We start from the raw sequence: 12,966 nt of genomic DNA, 5'->3' as shown, positions 1-12,966 counted from the left end.
CTCCTACGCAGTCTCCTTATGGTTGCAAAAATTGCCCTTTGCAAGTGCATGTCATCCGAATCTAACATCCAGGTTACAGGTAACATTCCTTACCATTCTGGTAGAGCCACCTTCTGTAGTGTTTTACGTGTTAAATACATTGCCCACAGATTACCTAATAATTAGAAAAGTCACACTGCAACCAAGTAATGATGACTGTCTGTAGACTCTGTAGTTAGTTATCACCTAGGTTGTAAGACTTAGAATGGCCTTTCACTTTCCATTCCTGGTTGGGAATTATGCCCTGCTCCCTGATCAACCATCTATAAAGATATGGACTCTGAGGTGGTTAGACTTGGTTACATTATCACCTTGTGGCTAATTTAAATAATACCATGAGCAACATCATACCAAGTAAAAACTGCAAATTCTTTAGAGTAACTGCTTGTGGCAACTGTCATTACGCTCCACAGACTGAAATGAATACATAATGAGAGCTTCCACACCAGAGGCAGTACTGTCCAGTACTGTATCTCCTGACCAAGAAAGTCAGTCCTACCCACAGTGAAGAAAAGGGATTCCAATGGACTGGGGGCAGAGAATGGATGTCCTCTACATTGGGAGGTGAAGTAGGTACATGATTCACAGAAAGAGCAGGATTTCCTTGACAAGGTGACTGCATCTCAGTTCGTCTAAGCGATTTGGGGAATGAGCTATGTACTCTTCTTGCCATCAATTTATTTTGGGTCTTTAATTTCAATTAGGTGCTCCCTGTTATGCCACATCCCATGCTTCTAGCATCCATGACAATGACCACTCACTTTCTTGGGTTCCATCAAAAGGCTGACACCATCCATACCACGGCAATAATACAATCCAGAATTCTCACTTCACATCCAACCTGTCTCTCTGCTTTATCCCTATATTCCCCAGCTTCTGAATTAAAGTAAAATCAGGTATTCTCCCCCCAATTGTGAAGAACAAAGTAATTTTTACGGTGAAAGCTGAGTTAACAACTCCTACAATCACAACCTCTTGTTTGCCAATCCAGCATTATAAGCTGCCCATCCCAGAAGAAAAAAAATTAAGAATTTTGTGGTATTATGAATTGAGCCTGACTATAGACTCCAAAAAAGCTAGATCTGGCATGCAATGTCCATCTTTGGTCCCATGCCTATCTCCTCATTCTAGCAATCAACCAACACCAAGGAGTTAGTGTTTTTCCCTATGCTTACTACTTCAGATAGATATACATGCCAGGGTCATAAGATGGGCACTATATTCACATGTCCATCTAACAACTGAATCCACCTCTAAATAACATTGGCCAACAGAAGGTAATACTTTAGATAGGAAATCCAAACACTATTAAGGTCTTTGTACCAGTTCTTGGTGTCTTTGGCCAATATGGTGATGTCATGTGCCACTTATAATTAGAATAGATACCACTGTAGCCTAAGCAACTTGTTTATGCTGGTTAGGTGTAACCCCTTGCCAGTGCTATGCTGTCTCAGAATACTGATCCATGTTGAAACACAAGTTCTCCAGCAAGAAGAACTTGCTGGTCTTTAGGACTGAAGCGAGTCGGCCTGCTGTTAGTGGCTGCTTTATGCTTGGGTAGTGGCAACACGTAGTCTCAAGCCCTACAAAACACATCATCCCAGCTACCTTCTCTGATTGGACATGAACCTAGTGTGTTATTTGAACTATCTATGCAAGTACATCCACTTTAGAATTTCAAAGGGTTGAGATGATCTGTCCTTTTGATGTATTCATGTTCCTTCTCAAATATTAACATATTTGGTCTATCTCTGAGTGCAGACTCTGGCTCCAAAATGGAATTTATTAATGGACAATCCTGGGCTTTCCGTGGTCCAAATTACTCAGGCAAACCCACTGCAACTGTTTGAGTCTGTTGAAATCATCACCTGGGGCACTGAGTTACAACTCACTTGATACCATCCAGGATGCACATAATTTTGCACATTAAGTGAACTTTCCAGGTCCCCAGTGAGTGAGCATTTTTATGGATTGATGATGCATGATATCTATCAGTGTTTTAAGTCCCTGATGATACTGAGCAAATCCATCAGCAAAAGACCATACTGAGGACTGCTTTTTTTTTTTTTTTGGTAATAAATCTTCAAACACGGAGATTTATGCTATCCAGCACGGGGGGACCTTAGGCAAGGTCTGAATTTTTTTTTTAAGATTTTATTTATTTATTTGACAGAGAGAGACACAGTGAGAGAGGGAACACAAGCAGGGGGAGTGGGAGAGAGAGCAGCAAGGTTCCCACTGAGCAGGGAGCCCAACATGGGGCTCGGTCCCAGAACCCTGGGATCATGACCTGAGCCGAAGGCAGATGCTTAACGACTGAACCACTCAGGTGCCCCAAGAGGTATGAAGTTTTTAAAGGGATTTCAATACTTAGCAAATTATCCACATCATTATATAATGCATAAAGTAAGTGAATAAATTTGACCAGGCTCTGAATTTTTTTCAGGTTGACTTCCTAGCCCACCAGCTAAACATGGATTACTACTATATTTACAACAGTGGTTTCTCAACCCTGGCTGCATTAGAACAATCTGGTAAGCTTAAAATTTTAAAACAGAAGCAAACACCAACAAAGAAACTATACTCAAGACCTACCCTAAACAAATTAAATCAGAATTTCCAGGAATGAGATTCAGCCATTGGCGGTTTTGTTTTTAACCGTCCAAGTGATTCTAATATATAGCCAGGGTTGAGAATCAGGAATCTAGAGCAGTGGTTTTCAAACTTTAGGCTACACATCAGCAACACCTGAAGGTGATCAAAATGGATTGCTGGGTCTTGCCTATATCTACAGTTCCGGATTAGGTCTTGGGGGGAAGCCTAAGAATTAGTAGGTTTCCAGGTGATACTATGCTGCTGGTTCAAGGACCACACTTTGAAAAACCACTGATCTAGAGCATGTTTTTCAAATTTTAATGTTTACAAATTATCTGAGACTATTAAAATACAGTCTAATTCAGTAGGTCTGGGGTGGAGTTTGAGATACGCATTTTTTTTTAAAGATTTATTTATTTGAGGGGTACCTGGGTGGCTCAGTCAGTTAAGCATCTGCCCTGGGCTCAGGTCATGATCCCAGGGTCCTGGGATTGAGCCCCACATCCAGCTCCATGTTCAGCAGAGAGCCTGCTTCTCCCTCTCCCTGCCTACTTGTGATCTCTCTCTGTCAAATAAATAAATAAAATCTTAAAAAAAAGATTTATCTATTTGAGAGGGAGAGAGTGCGCACGAGGGAGGCCAGAGGGAGAGAAGCAGACTTCCCACTGAGCACAGAACCCCAACACAGGGCTCAATCCCATGACCCCGAGATCATGACCTTAGCTGAAATCAAGAGTTGGGCGCTTAACCGACTGAGCCACCCAGGCACCTCGAGAACTGCATTTCTAATCAGCTCTCAGGTAATGCTGAAGCTCCTATGAGGCCCACACCTTTGAGTAGCAAGGAGCTAGAACTGACAGCCATTTGCCATCTATCACGCAAACTAAAAGTGGCTGGAAAAATCCTGAAGAAGGCCAGTTTTGTATACTAATAAAGAAGTGACTCATTTTGACCTCCTGCTCATCCCTGTTCCAGCAATCACCTGGACATAGTCTCCTGGAAAGTCTTGTGATTATAATGTAATAATTGTAAAATAGCTAACATCTCCACTAAGGTGAAGTATTCCTCACTTTACTTGATATAGCTGATCACTTCCTTCTCCTGAAATACTCTTTTCATTTGACTTCCATGACCCCACACTCTTTGGTTTTCCTCCTACCTCTCTGGTCACTTTTTTTTAATCAGTTCTTTTTCAAGTTATACATTTAAATGTTGGAGTGCCACAGGAATCCATTTTTTTAGATCTTTTCTCCATCTATACTTAATCCCTCAGTGATCTCATCCAGGTTCATGGCTTTATTAAACATTACCTATATACTAATAACACCTAAATTTATAGCAGCCTAGACTGCTCCCCTGAAACATAGACACATATGTTCAACTGCCTAATTTACAACTCCATTTGATTGTCTATTAGTATCTCATATGTAACACTTCTAAAACAGAGCTCATGATTTCTTTTCTCCCCAAACAAAATTTGCCCTTCCCACAGTCTTTCCCCATTCAGTAATTAGAAATTTCATTCTTTCAGTTGTTTCAGCCAAAAACATGATTATCATTGACATTTGTTTTTCTGTCACAAGTTCTATCTCGTCCATCAGCAAAGCATATTGCCTCTCTCTTCAAATATATCTGACCCTTTCTCACTACTGGCACTGTTACCACTCTGGCCCAAGACACCCATATCTCTTGACTAGATTATTGCAACAGTCTCCTAAATGGTCTTTCTTCTTCCATCCTGCCCTTCTCCCTCAGTCTGTTCTGAACCTTGGAGCCAGAGTGACCTTGTTAAACCATTAAGGCAAATATGTCACTAACTTGATTAAAGTGTTCCAATAACTTCTGGTCTCAAATGGGAAGGCTAAAATAAAATCCTCTCAGTCCAGGAAGTCCTATGCAATTTGCCCCACCATCACTTCAGCAGACCTCACTTCTTACTAGTATCACCCAAATTCACTACACTCCAGCCACACTAGCTTTCTTACTTTGCCTCACACACATGAGGCATTCCACTTCAGGGCTTTTGCACATGATAGTTCCTTTGTTTGAAACGTCCTTCCTTTAAAATACCCACACAGCAGCACATTCCTTTATCTCCAAATCTCTACTCAAGCGTTATACTTTACAGTGAGGCCTTCTTGACTACCCTATCTAAACTCTTCTCAGTAGTTCTCAGTAGTTTCTAGTCCCTACCTCACTTTCCGTTTTTTTTTTTTTTAGCCCTCATATACAATATACACAGTCGGCCCTTGAACAAGGATCCACTTATATGCAAATTTTTTTTTCAATCAATATACTACAGGGCTGTATTTTCTCTTCCTTGGGATTTTTAAATATATTTTTTAAAGATTTTATTTATCTGAGAGAGAGAAAGAGAGAGAGATGTGGGGCGCAATCCCAGGACCCTGAGATCATGACCTGAGCCAAAGGAAGACACTTAACCCACTGAGCCATCCAGGCACCCCTTCCTTAGGATTTTTTTAAAAACCTTTTCTTAGCTTACTTTAAGAATATAGTATAAAATACATATGACATACAAAATATGTATTAAGCAACTGTTTATGGTATTGCTAAGGCTTCTGGTCAATAGTAGGCTATTGGTAATTTTTGAAGGAGTTAAGTTACATGCAGGTTTTCAACTGCATGGGGGGGTCAGTGCCCCCAACCCCTGCATTGTTCAAAGGTCCACTGTGTGTGTGTGTATATATAAACACCATATAATATATATACTATACATACTATATACATGTATATAACATATAGTGTATATATATATAGTATGTATAGTGTATATATATTACAAATATATATATGCACCAGGTAATATATTTCCTGTTTATTCTGTATCTTCCCCCAGTAGATATAAACTCCATGAGGGTAGAGAATTTCATCTCTTTGGTTCACTGCTGTATCTCTAATGCTAAGAATAGCCCCTGGTAAATAATAGGTACTCAATAAATATTTGCTGACAGAATAATATACATTTCCATGCTAAGATGTGTCCCAAATGCCACTGAAGAAAGTGTCTTAAGAAGGTGAGAGTGACCAACTGTGGCAAATGATGATGATAAATCAAAAAAGATGAGAACAGAGAGTTGATCAATGGATGTGGCAATGTGGAGATCATTGGTGACCTTGACAAGGGCTGCTATGGTGAAACAGAAAGACTGAAGGGACAGAAACAGAAAGGACTAAATGGGAGAAAAAGAACTGAAGGGGCACCTGAGTGGCCCAGTCAGTTAAGCTTCTGACTCTTGGTTTCAGCTTGGGTCATGATCTTGGAAACGTGAGACTGAACCCTGAATTGAGCTCTGCACTCAGCGCAGAGACTGCTTCAGATTCTCTCTCCCTCTCCCTCCATCCCTCCCACTCTCAGTCTCTCTCTCTCTCTAAAATGGATAAATAAATCCTTAAAAAAAACTGAAGATAGTGAATACAAATAACTCTTCCAAATATTCTCTCTTAACATGAGACCACTGCATATGATGCTACACCTTCCCAGGATGCTATACTTTTGCTCATTTCTTTTGATGACATTTCCTCCTGTTTTCCTTAAAGACAGTTAAAGTATTATATTCACTAAGAAACATCATTTTGAACTGTTACGTCCCCATGTACATACCAGATTACAGATATACCAGTGCTATCCCTAGTACACATAGTATCCTAAGTAATTCTTTACTGGACTGATTGTGTCTTTAAACTCAGAATATCTTCAGGCAAGATCCTTATGCAAAGTTAATGCTCAATAAATACAGGTATCTCCCGTTTTTTTGAAAGTTCATGTTACGCCACCGGCTTCACAAAAGGCTTACATTAGAACCTGTTTTCACTAACTGAGAGGAATCCGAAAAGGAATTTAGCTTTTACAAAAAAAGGCGAAAAGCAAAAATAGCGTTTGTTTTACTACTGCAAGCTGTTACAGAGCATATACCCCAAGCAGGGAGAGTGGCCCCGCCAAAACTCCTTGCTTGGATCTATATTCAGCAGCCCAGCATCAAGCCGTCATAGCTTTGAACTGTGTCTGTGAGCATGTGTGCTTTACATCTCAATTTAGTTTGTGCATCCATTAGCAAGATGTGTCCTAAGGTATCAGAAAAGGTGAGAGAAGTTATTTTTTGGGTCTAGGAATGCACATTTTTCCATATAAATTAATGGTAATTGCTTCTTTGCTTTATACCATTTTGGCTTAAAAAAGTTTCATGAGAACATGCTTTCCGATAGTGAGGAAACCTGTATTTCTTTGAGGTGTGAAAAGGCCTTGAACAGTAAGGTCTTAATGGTTCTAAGAATTTATTACTCTACGTTTTCCTTCATTTATATCCAAAATATATTTTGTTAGTTCCCTGCATATTCAATGAGACCCTATAAAATAATTATAATGCAAATCTAAAAATTTGACTTTTCCCTTAATAAAGACATTTTACATTTATGACAACTTGAACTATTATTCCAGATAATTCCTACCTTTCCCTGAAAACATCTTTTAATTTTATCCCTTAAACTATGCAGTATTTGTAAAACAAATAATAAATATTTTGATAACCAAACACATAAGAATAAGAATATAGAATACAATCATTATATAGTTTCTGAAAGTTAAGCTCACCAAATTCTAATAACTTAAACATAGGGACATTTTACTAAATCTGTATATATTCTAATATTTTTGGAAGTACTGCTTCTAGATACTACACAGTGCTTAAGAAAATTATGGTATTAGGTTTCAAGGGAGGGTTTATATCCATTTCTCAAACTGCTTATGTTAAGAATTCTAAGCATGCATGTTTTGGGATACAGACTGGCAGTGAGCTTCCCAAACAGAATCATTTGGGGCACTTTATAAAAAAAAAAAAAAAGATTTCTGGACTCCAACCCTAGAGGATTCTTAGTGCACCTGAGGAAAAGTCTAGAAAATTGGCAAAAAACACTTTAAATGATTCTGATGATCAGCCAGGTATGGGAAATATTGCCCATATATCTGAAAACATAGACAAGTAGATTTGTAGTATTTCTTTCCAGACCTTAAAAAGTTGCACCTTGAACTCATATAAACACAAAAAAATATTAATCCACCATAAATCAACAGACATTTTGAATTGCTAATTCCTATACCATAAATAGAGCTTTTAAAAACCACTTTTACTAGATTACAGTGAAGCTTGATCAGTTTTTTGTTTTCTTCTTTCTTTTCTTTTCTTTCCCCCCACTGAATCCATCAGACTCCACTGCTTGGCCACCGCTGGGGAGGGAAAGCTATGAGGTCAGGCTTCTCTTCACTCACCAGGTTCTTACTGGTCAGTTGATTAGTTTTCTTTCTTAAGAACACCACCTACCACAATTGAAGAAAAGAGGTACTATACTTTTCATTTTGTTTAAAAAAAAAAAAGTCCCATCCAGAAGGAATGAATAATTATCATCATTCTAACCTGCAACCATATTATACGGTATGCTCCCCAAAGTATCTCAGATGCATTATGTAATTTAGGCTCAACACTAATTTGTGAGATACTTTCACTATGTTTAGAAAAAAAGGGGGCGTGGGCGCCTGGGTGGCTCAGTCGGTTAGGATAAATGTCTGACTCTTGATCTCAGCTCAGGTCCTGATCTCAGGGTCCTGGGATGGAGCCCCCCTCGGGTTCCCTGTTCAGCAGGGAGTCTGCCTGTCCCTCTCTCTCTGTCCTCCCCCTACTCACACATGCAAGCGAGTGCTCTCTCTCAAAAACAAAAAAAAAAAAAACCACTTCAATTCTATACCTAGAAAATACAGAAACAATGGGCACAGGCAGTTCAATATGGAGGTTCACTGGCATGAGAAAACAAGAATCAAGTACCAAAATGCACCAAGCTAACTATAGTCCATCAGTGATCTTCACTGGTTATAAATAATTTGAAAATGGCCAATAATATTCACCACTTTAAGAACGAACTTGACAAAAAAGTGTTGGGAAGTAACGAAAAATGAATTTTAGGGGTGCCTGGGTGGCTCAGTTGGTCAAGTGTCTGACTCTTGATCTCAGGGTTTTGAGTTCAAGCCCAATGCTGGTCTCCGTACTGGGCGTGGAGCTTACTTTAAAAAAAAGAAAAAAACAAAAAAACAAAACCCAAAACCTGATGTTATTGCATCCTTTGGTAAGACAATTGGGAAAAGTTTCAAAATATAGACCAAGCTATAGATGTGCATCTTGTGCTAAAACCAGCAGTCTAGAATTCTACAATTTTATAATTTAAAACCTGTAATAAACACTTAACAGCAAAAAAAAAAAAATCTGACCCTAAGATTCCTGTATTATTCCTGATAGTGAAATGAATTTCTACATGATTCTGTAGTACTGAAATAAATATAACTAAAGGATAAATTACTAAAGAAGTATATATAGATACATGGCAAAAAGAAGACAACTACAAGCAACACAGATAAAAAGGTAAGGCAAGTCAGGTGGCACCACTATCGGCTATACGAGATGTAGTAAGATGATAGGAGAACTGTAAGCAAATGACAGGCTTTACAATCAATATAGCACCTACATTTTCAAAACCTAAGGACAACAATCTGCTCATTCTGGAATAATCGTAGCTCCAAACTAAGTCATATTTGACCAATAAATTCTACGTAAGTTTCAACCAAATATGGAACATGATAAAACCAGTATTGACTTTTTATTACTAAAGCTAACATTACAGCAACATTGTTTTCCAGCATGTATCACATTTATGAGTATTACATTTTTTGTTGTGACATAACTGAAAAGTTACAGTAGTTTCTATACTTACATTTCAAACACTACATTGAAAAAAACTGAAAGGTTTGAAAATTTGATTTCACAAAGAATGATCTGTGTCATTATTGTTTGAATTAAAATTTCCAGAGCTCTTTCACTGATTTTTAAGTTATAATCTCAGTACTGTATTCAATACATGCCACCAATTTCAAGACGCTACATGATTCAGATTTCACTACCCCATTGCAATTTTGGGGGAAACCTTTTTGTTATAAATTAAGGATGAATCATTTGCATAAAATCATAAGCATGTATCCAATTATGGCAAAAATTAGAGTAGTTTGTCATTTTGAGGTATATGTAAGGGCTGTGCAACTCTATATACCAAAAAAAGACAAAAGCATTACCTTCTTTACAGCTTACTAAAACACAATTATAAAAATTCAAGCAGTGTGACATATAACTTTAATTGCTGCTGGAAGAATAAACAAAACATAATTTACCCCATCAAATAAGTCATATCTAGTTTCAGAAAGCCTTAGTACTACACTGCTCTCAACTACCAAGAAGCAAAAACAATAGAGGTGCACCGTGAGAAGACTTCAAAATCCTTCACACGGACCCCACCTACTGAATTCAACCCAACAGACAGTATCTGGGAGAGGGCTTCAGTCAAGGCTGCTTCAACTAAGTAAAACTACTCTCCCCTGTGGGGAGACCCAACTTAAGGAAAAGGAGAGAGAAACTGTAAGCGACTGGGGAAAAAGACAAAGAACTGGGGTAAATTCTACTCTTGGGGTGAATAACAACCAACGAACAAAAACACCACTTCATTCCCTATTCCATAATTTCAATTTTTGCTCTCCTTATCTTTACTCCACCTTGCTCTACCTTTAGGTCTCCTTTTCCCTTTTAAAGACCACAGTTGTACAGAGACACCCCAAACTAGAACAACTTTCTTATTTACAGAATGTAAGTACCAGAGCATCTTGCCTACAAGATATCAAAGATATTGGATTGGAAATGCCCAATTAAATCCCGTGGAACATAAATAAAGGAGTAAAACTGAGCAATCAAATCAAATCGTGGAATCTCTGTTAAAAATCCAGAAGCAGCACACAAACACATTCTCAAAATGTTTTTAAATATATCCTCCTGTCAAGGACAAAAATGTTGTGCTTGAAGCATAATCAATGGCCTAGAATCATTTCTGCAGCTTTTAACTTTATCTGTCAAAAAAGCTCCGCTGAGACACTGATCGGAAATTAAATTTCAAATATACCGCTCACTAAAATGTAAACAAGCACTCACAATTTTAAGATAACACCCAAAGAATACTTAAAATGGGGGAAAAGGTGATCTAAGTAAAAAGCACAAAACTGAACTTATTTAGGAGTACTTTAGAGAAAACGAGAACTGGAAATCAATGGAATCATTTTCAGCTGCCTCTTCAGATTAACCCCTACCAAAGTGCCCTTAGGTGTGCAAATTTTTAATTTCCAATGAATCACCTGAAGGCTGCCGGGGTTTCTTTTCTACCTGCTGATAACAGTAGGCAGGGAAACCTGAACTCATTATTATGGCCACGAGGTGAGTGCCCTCCAGGATGCCACCTGGGCGCGCATCCCAGGTCCTATGTTTTAAGCGTACAGCTTGCGTGCTTTTATCAGTTTCCCATCAGGTAAAGGATTTCCCCCTTGGCTCTTAAAGAACTCGTTTAATAAGAAATCTCTGGCGGGATTTAAAGGAATAAACTGCTTATCAAAATAACCTTTTTTGCAGTTTTCATAAATTTGGAGGAGGGAGAAGGGCACAAAGAAAGAAAACCGAACGCCCAGGTGTCACCGCACCGACGCGAGGGAGAGACTCTAGAACACGGAGATGGGGAAAGGCGTTTGTGGGGTGTCACCAGGTCCGGGACAAGACACGGGAGGGTTTCTGTCTGGAGCGATGCTCCCTGCAGGAGCCGGTCACGGCAGGCACCCAGAAGGACGCGCAAGTGCCAACTCCGCGAGCGGTTCGCAGGGCTGACGGCCGCCCCCGCCCCCGTACCTGATGATGTCGTCGCTGTGTCCCCGGTAGAACTTCTGCCGGTGCTCCCGCGGGCTGTACACCACGCCGACGCCCGCCACGAAGTACACGATCTCCTTGGCCGCCGTGTAGTAGAGGTTGTTGCGGCACTGGTGGCCCCGGTAGCCGTACACCCACTCGAGCCGCAGGTGGCAGTTCGGGGCGCTCCGGGCCGCCATGTCGGGGCGCCCACCCCGCCGCTCCGGCTCGGGCCCGCGGCGGCGGCAGGCGGCCGCGGCCCGGCGAAGAAAGCCCTGCCGCTGGCGGCCGGGACTTCCCGCCTGCCGCTTCCTCTAAGCCGCGCCGGGCAGGTGCATGTCGCTTCTTCTGGCCGCCGCCGCCGCCTCAGCCCACGGGCGGGAGAAGAACCCTCGCCTCGCGGAACATGCTGAGGGCCGCGGGCGCCGCCGGCCGTCAAGTGGGGGGCCGCGCGCCCTGCGCCCGCCTCAGCTCGTCTCCGCGGCCCGCAGCGCCCAGGCTGTGAGCCGAGCCGAGCGACGTCCCGCCCCCCGCCTCCACTCTTCAGCCACCGCCCGCGCAGCCGGCTCCCCGCGCGGGTCACCCGCGGCGTTTGCGCCCGGCCGCGACCTCGTCCCTCAGCCCGGCGGGCCCGCGCCGCGCGCCCCCGAGCCGAGAAAAGCGGCGGCGCGGCCTCGCGCGGCCCCGCCCCCAGCCGCCGTCGCCGCCGACGCCGCCCGTGCCCGTTTCGCCCCGCCCTTACCAGCGGGGGACCGTGAGAGCGGCTGGAGCTGCGGGCGACCACGGCCGGCCGGCAGCGATCAGGCCGCTAACCCCTCACCCTTAGCCCGGCCTGGCCGGGCGTCGCCTGCCGCTCTCGGGCGCTGAGCCCTCACTGAGCCCCTCAGACCCCTGGCGGACCCTCGGCGATCCCCCGCCTCCTGCTGCTGGGAAACGGGGAAGCGCCACTGTCTGGGGAGAGGCCCCTGCCCGACCAGGGCTGCGTTTGTGTGTTTTTCTTGCTGCTTCATACTGCTCACTATACCAGACGGTGGGGAGAAAACCCGACTTTCTAAGTGTAGGTTTTCTTCTTTGTGCAGGTGACCTTAAAGCAGACAGTAGGATGTAGATCATAAAATGACACGCTAGGTCCGATTTCTTAATAGCTAGCTATGGTACCTGAATTTATTTTTTTAAATTACTATTTCGAATACCAATAAACTGTTGATATTTCTTGCATTGTAGTAATGGTGAAGTAAGATGGCTTGAGTATTGTGATCCTGGAGAATGTTCTGGAAACAAAATTACTGGGAGCAATGAATTCCTCACTACGTCAGTTCAGCTACTACTCAGTTTTCTAAGCCCCCTTTCTCACAGGATTACGCAAAGATTTACCAATACCTGTAAAAGTAATTAGAAATCCATATTTTTATTTTTATTTTTTTATGTAGGCTCCATGCCCAGCATGGAGTACAATGCGGCGCCTGAACTCAGGCCCCTAAGGTCAGGATCTGAGCTGAGCTAAGAGACGTTCAACGGAATGAGCCACCCAGGTGCCCCTGAAATCTATACTTTTAAAGGT

General features: G+C 41.9%; 1 protein-coding gene across 8 annotated transcripts in view; it reads right to left on the bottom strand.

Annotated features, from left to right (window-relative positions):
- The window catches only part of EML5 (EMAP like 5), a 168,940-nt gene extending 157,335 nt beyond the window's left edge, over window positions 1-11,605 (bottom strand). For all 8 annotated transcript variants that reach the window (XM_027572413.2, XM_027572414.2, XM_027572415.2 and 5 more), the window contains exon 1: window positions 11,409-11,605. In XM_027572413.2, the coding sequence (XP_027428214.1) occupies window positions 11,409-11,605 (197 nt within the window). The remainder of the gene's footprint in view (window positions 1-11,408) is intronic.
- Window positions 11,606-12,966: the final 1,361 nt, after the last annotated feature.

Source organism: Zalophus californianus, chromosome 6 (genome assembly GCF_009762305.2).
Source record: "Zalophus californianus isolate mZalCal1 chromosome 6, mZalCal1.pri.v2, whole genome shotgun sequence".
Classification (NCBI taxonomy): domain Eukaryota; kingdom Metazoa; phylum Chordata; class Mammalia; order Carnivora; family Otariidae; genus Zalophus; species Zalophus californianus.
The sequence above is the reverse complement of the archived record's forward strand: the minus strand, read 5'-3'. Positions and strand labels throughout refer to the sequence as shown.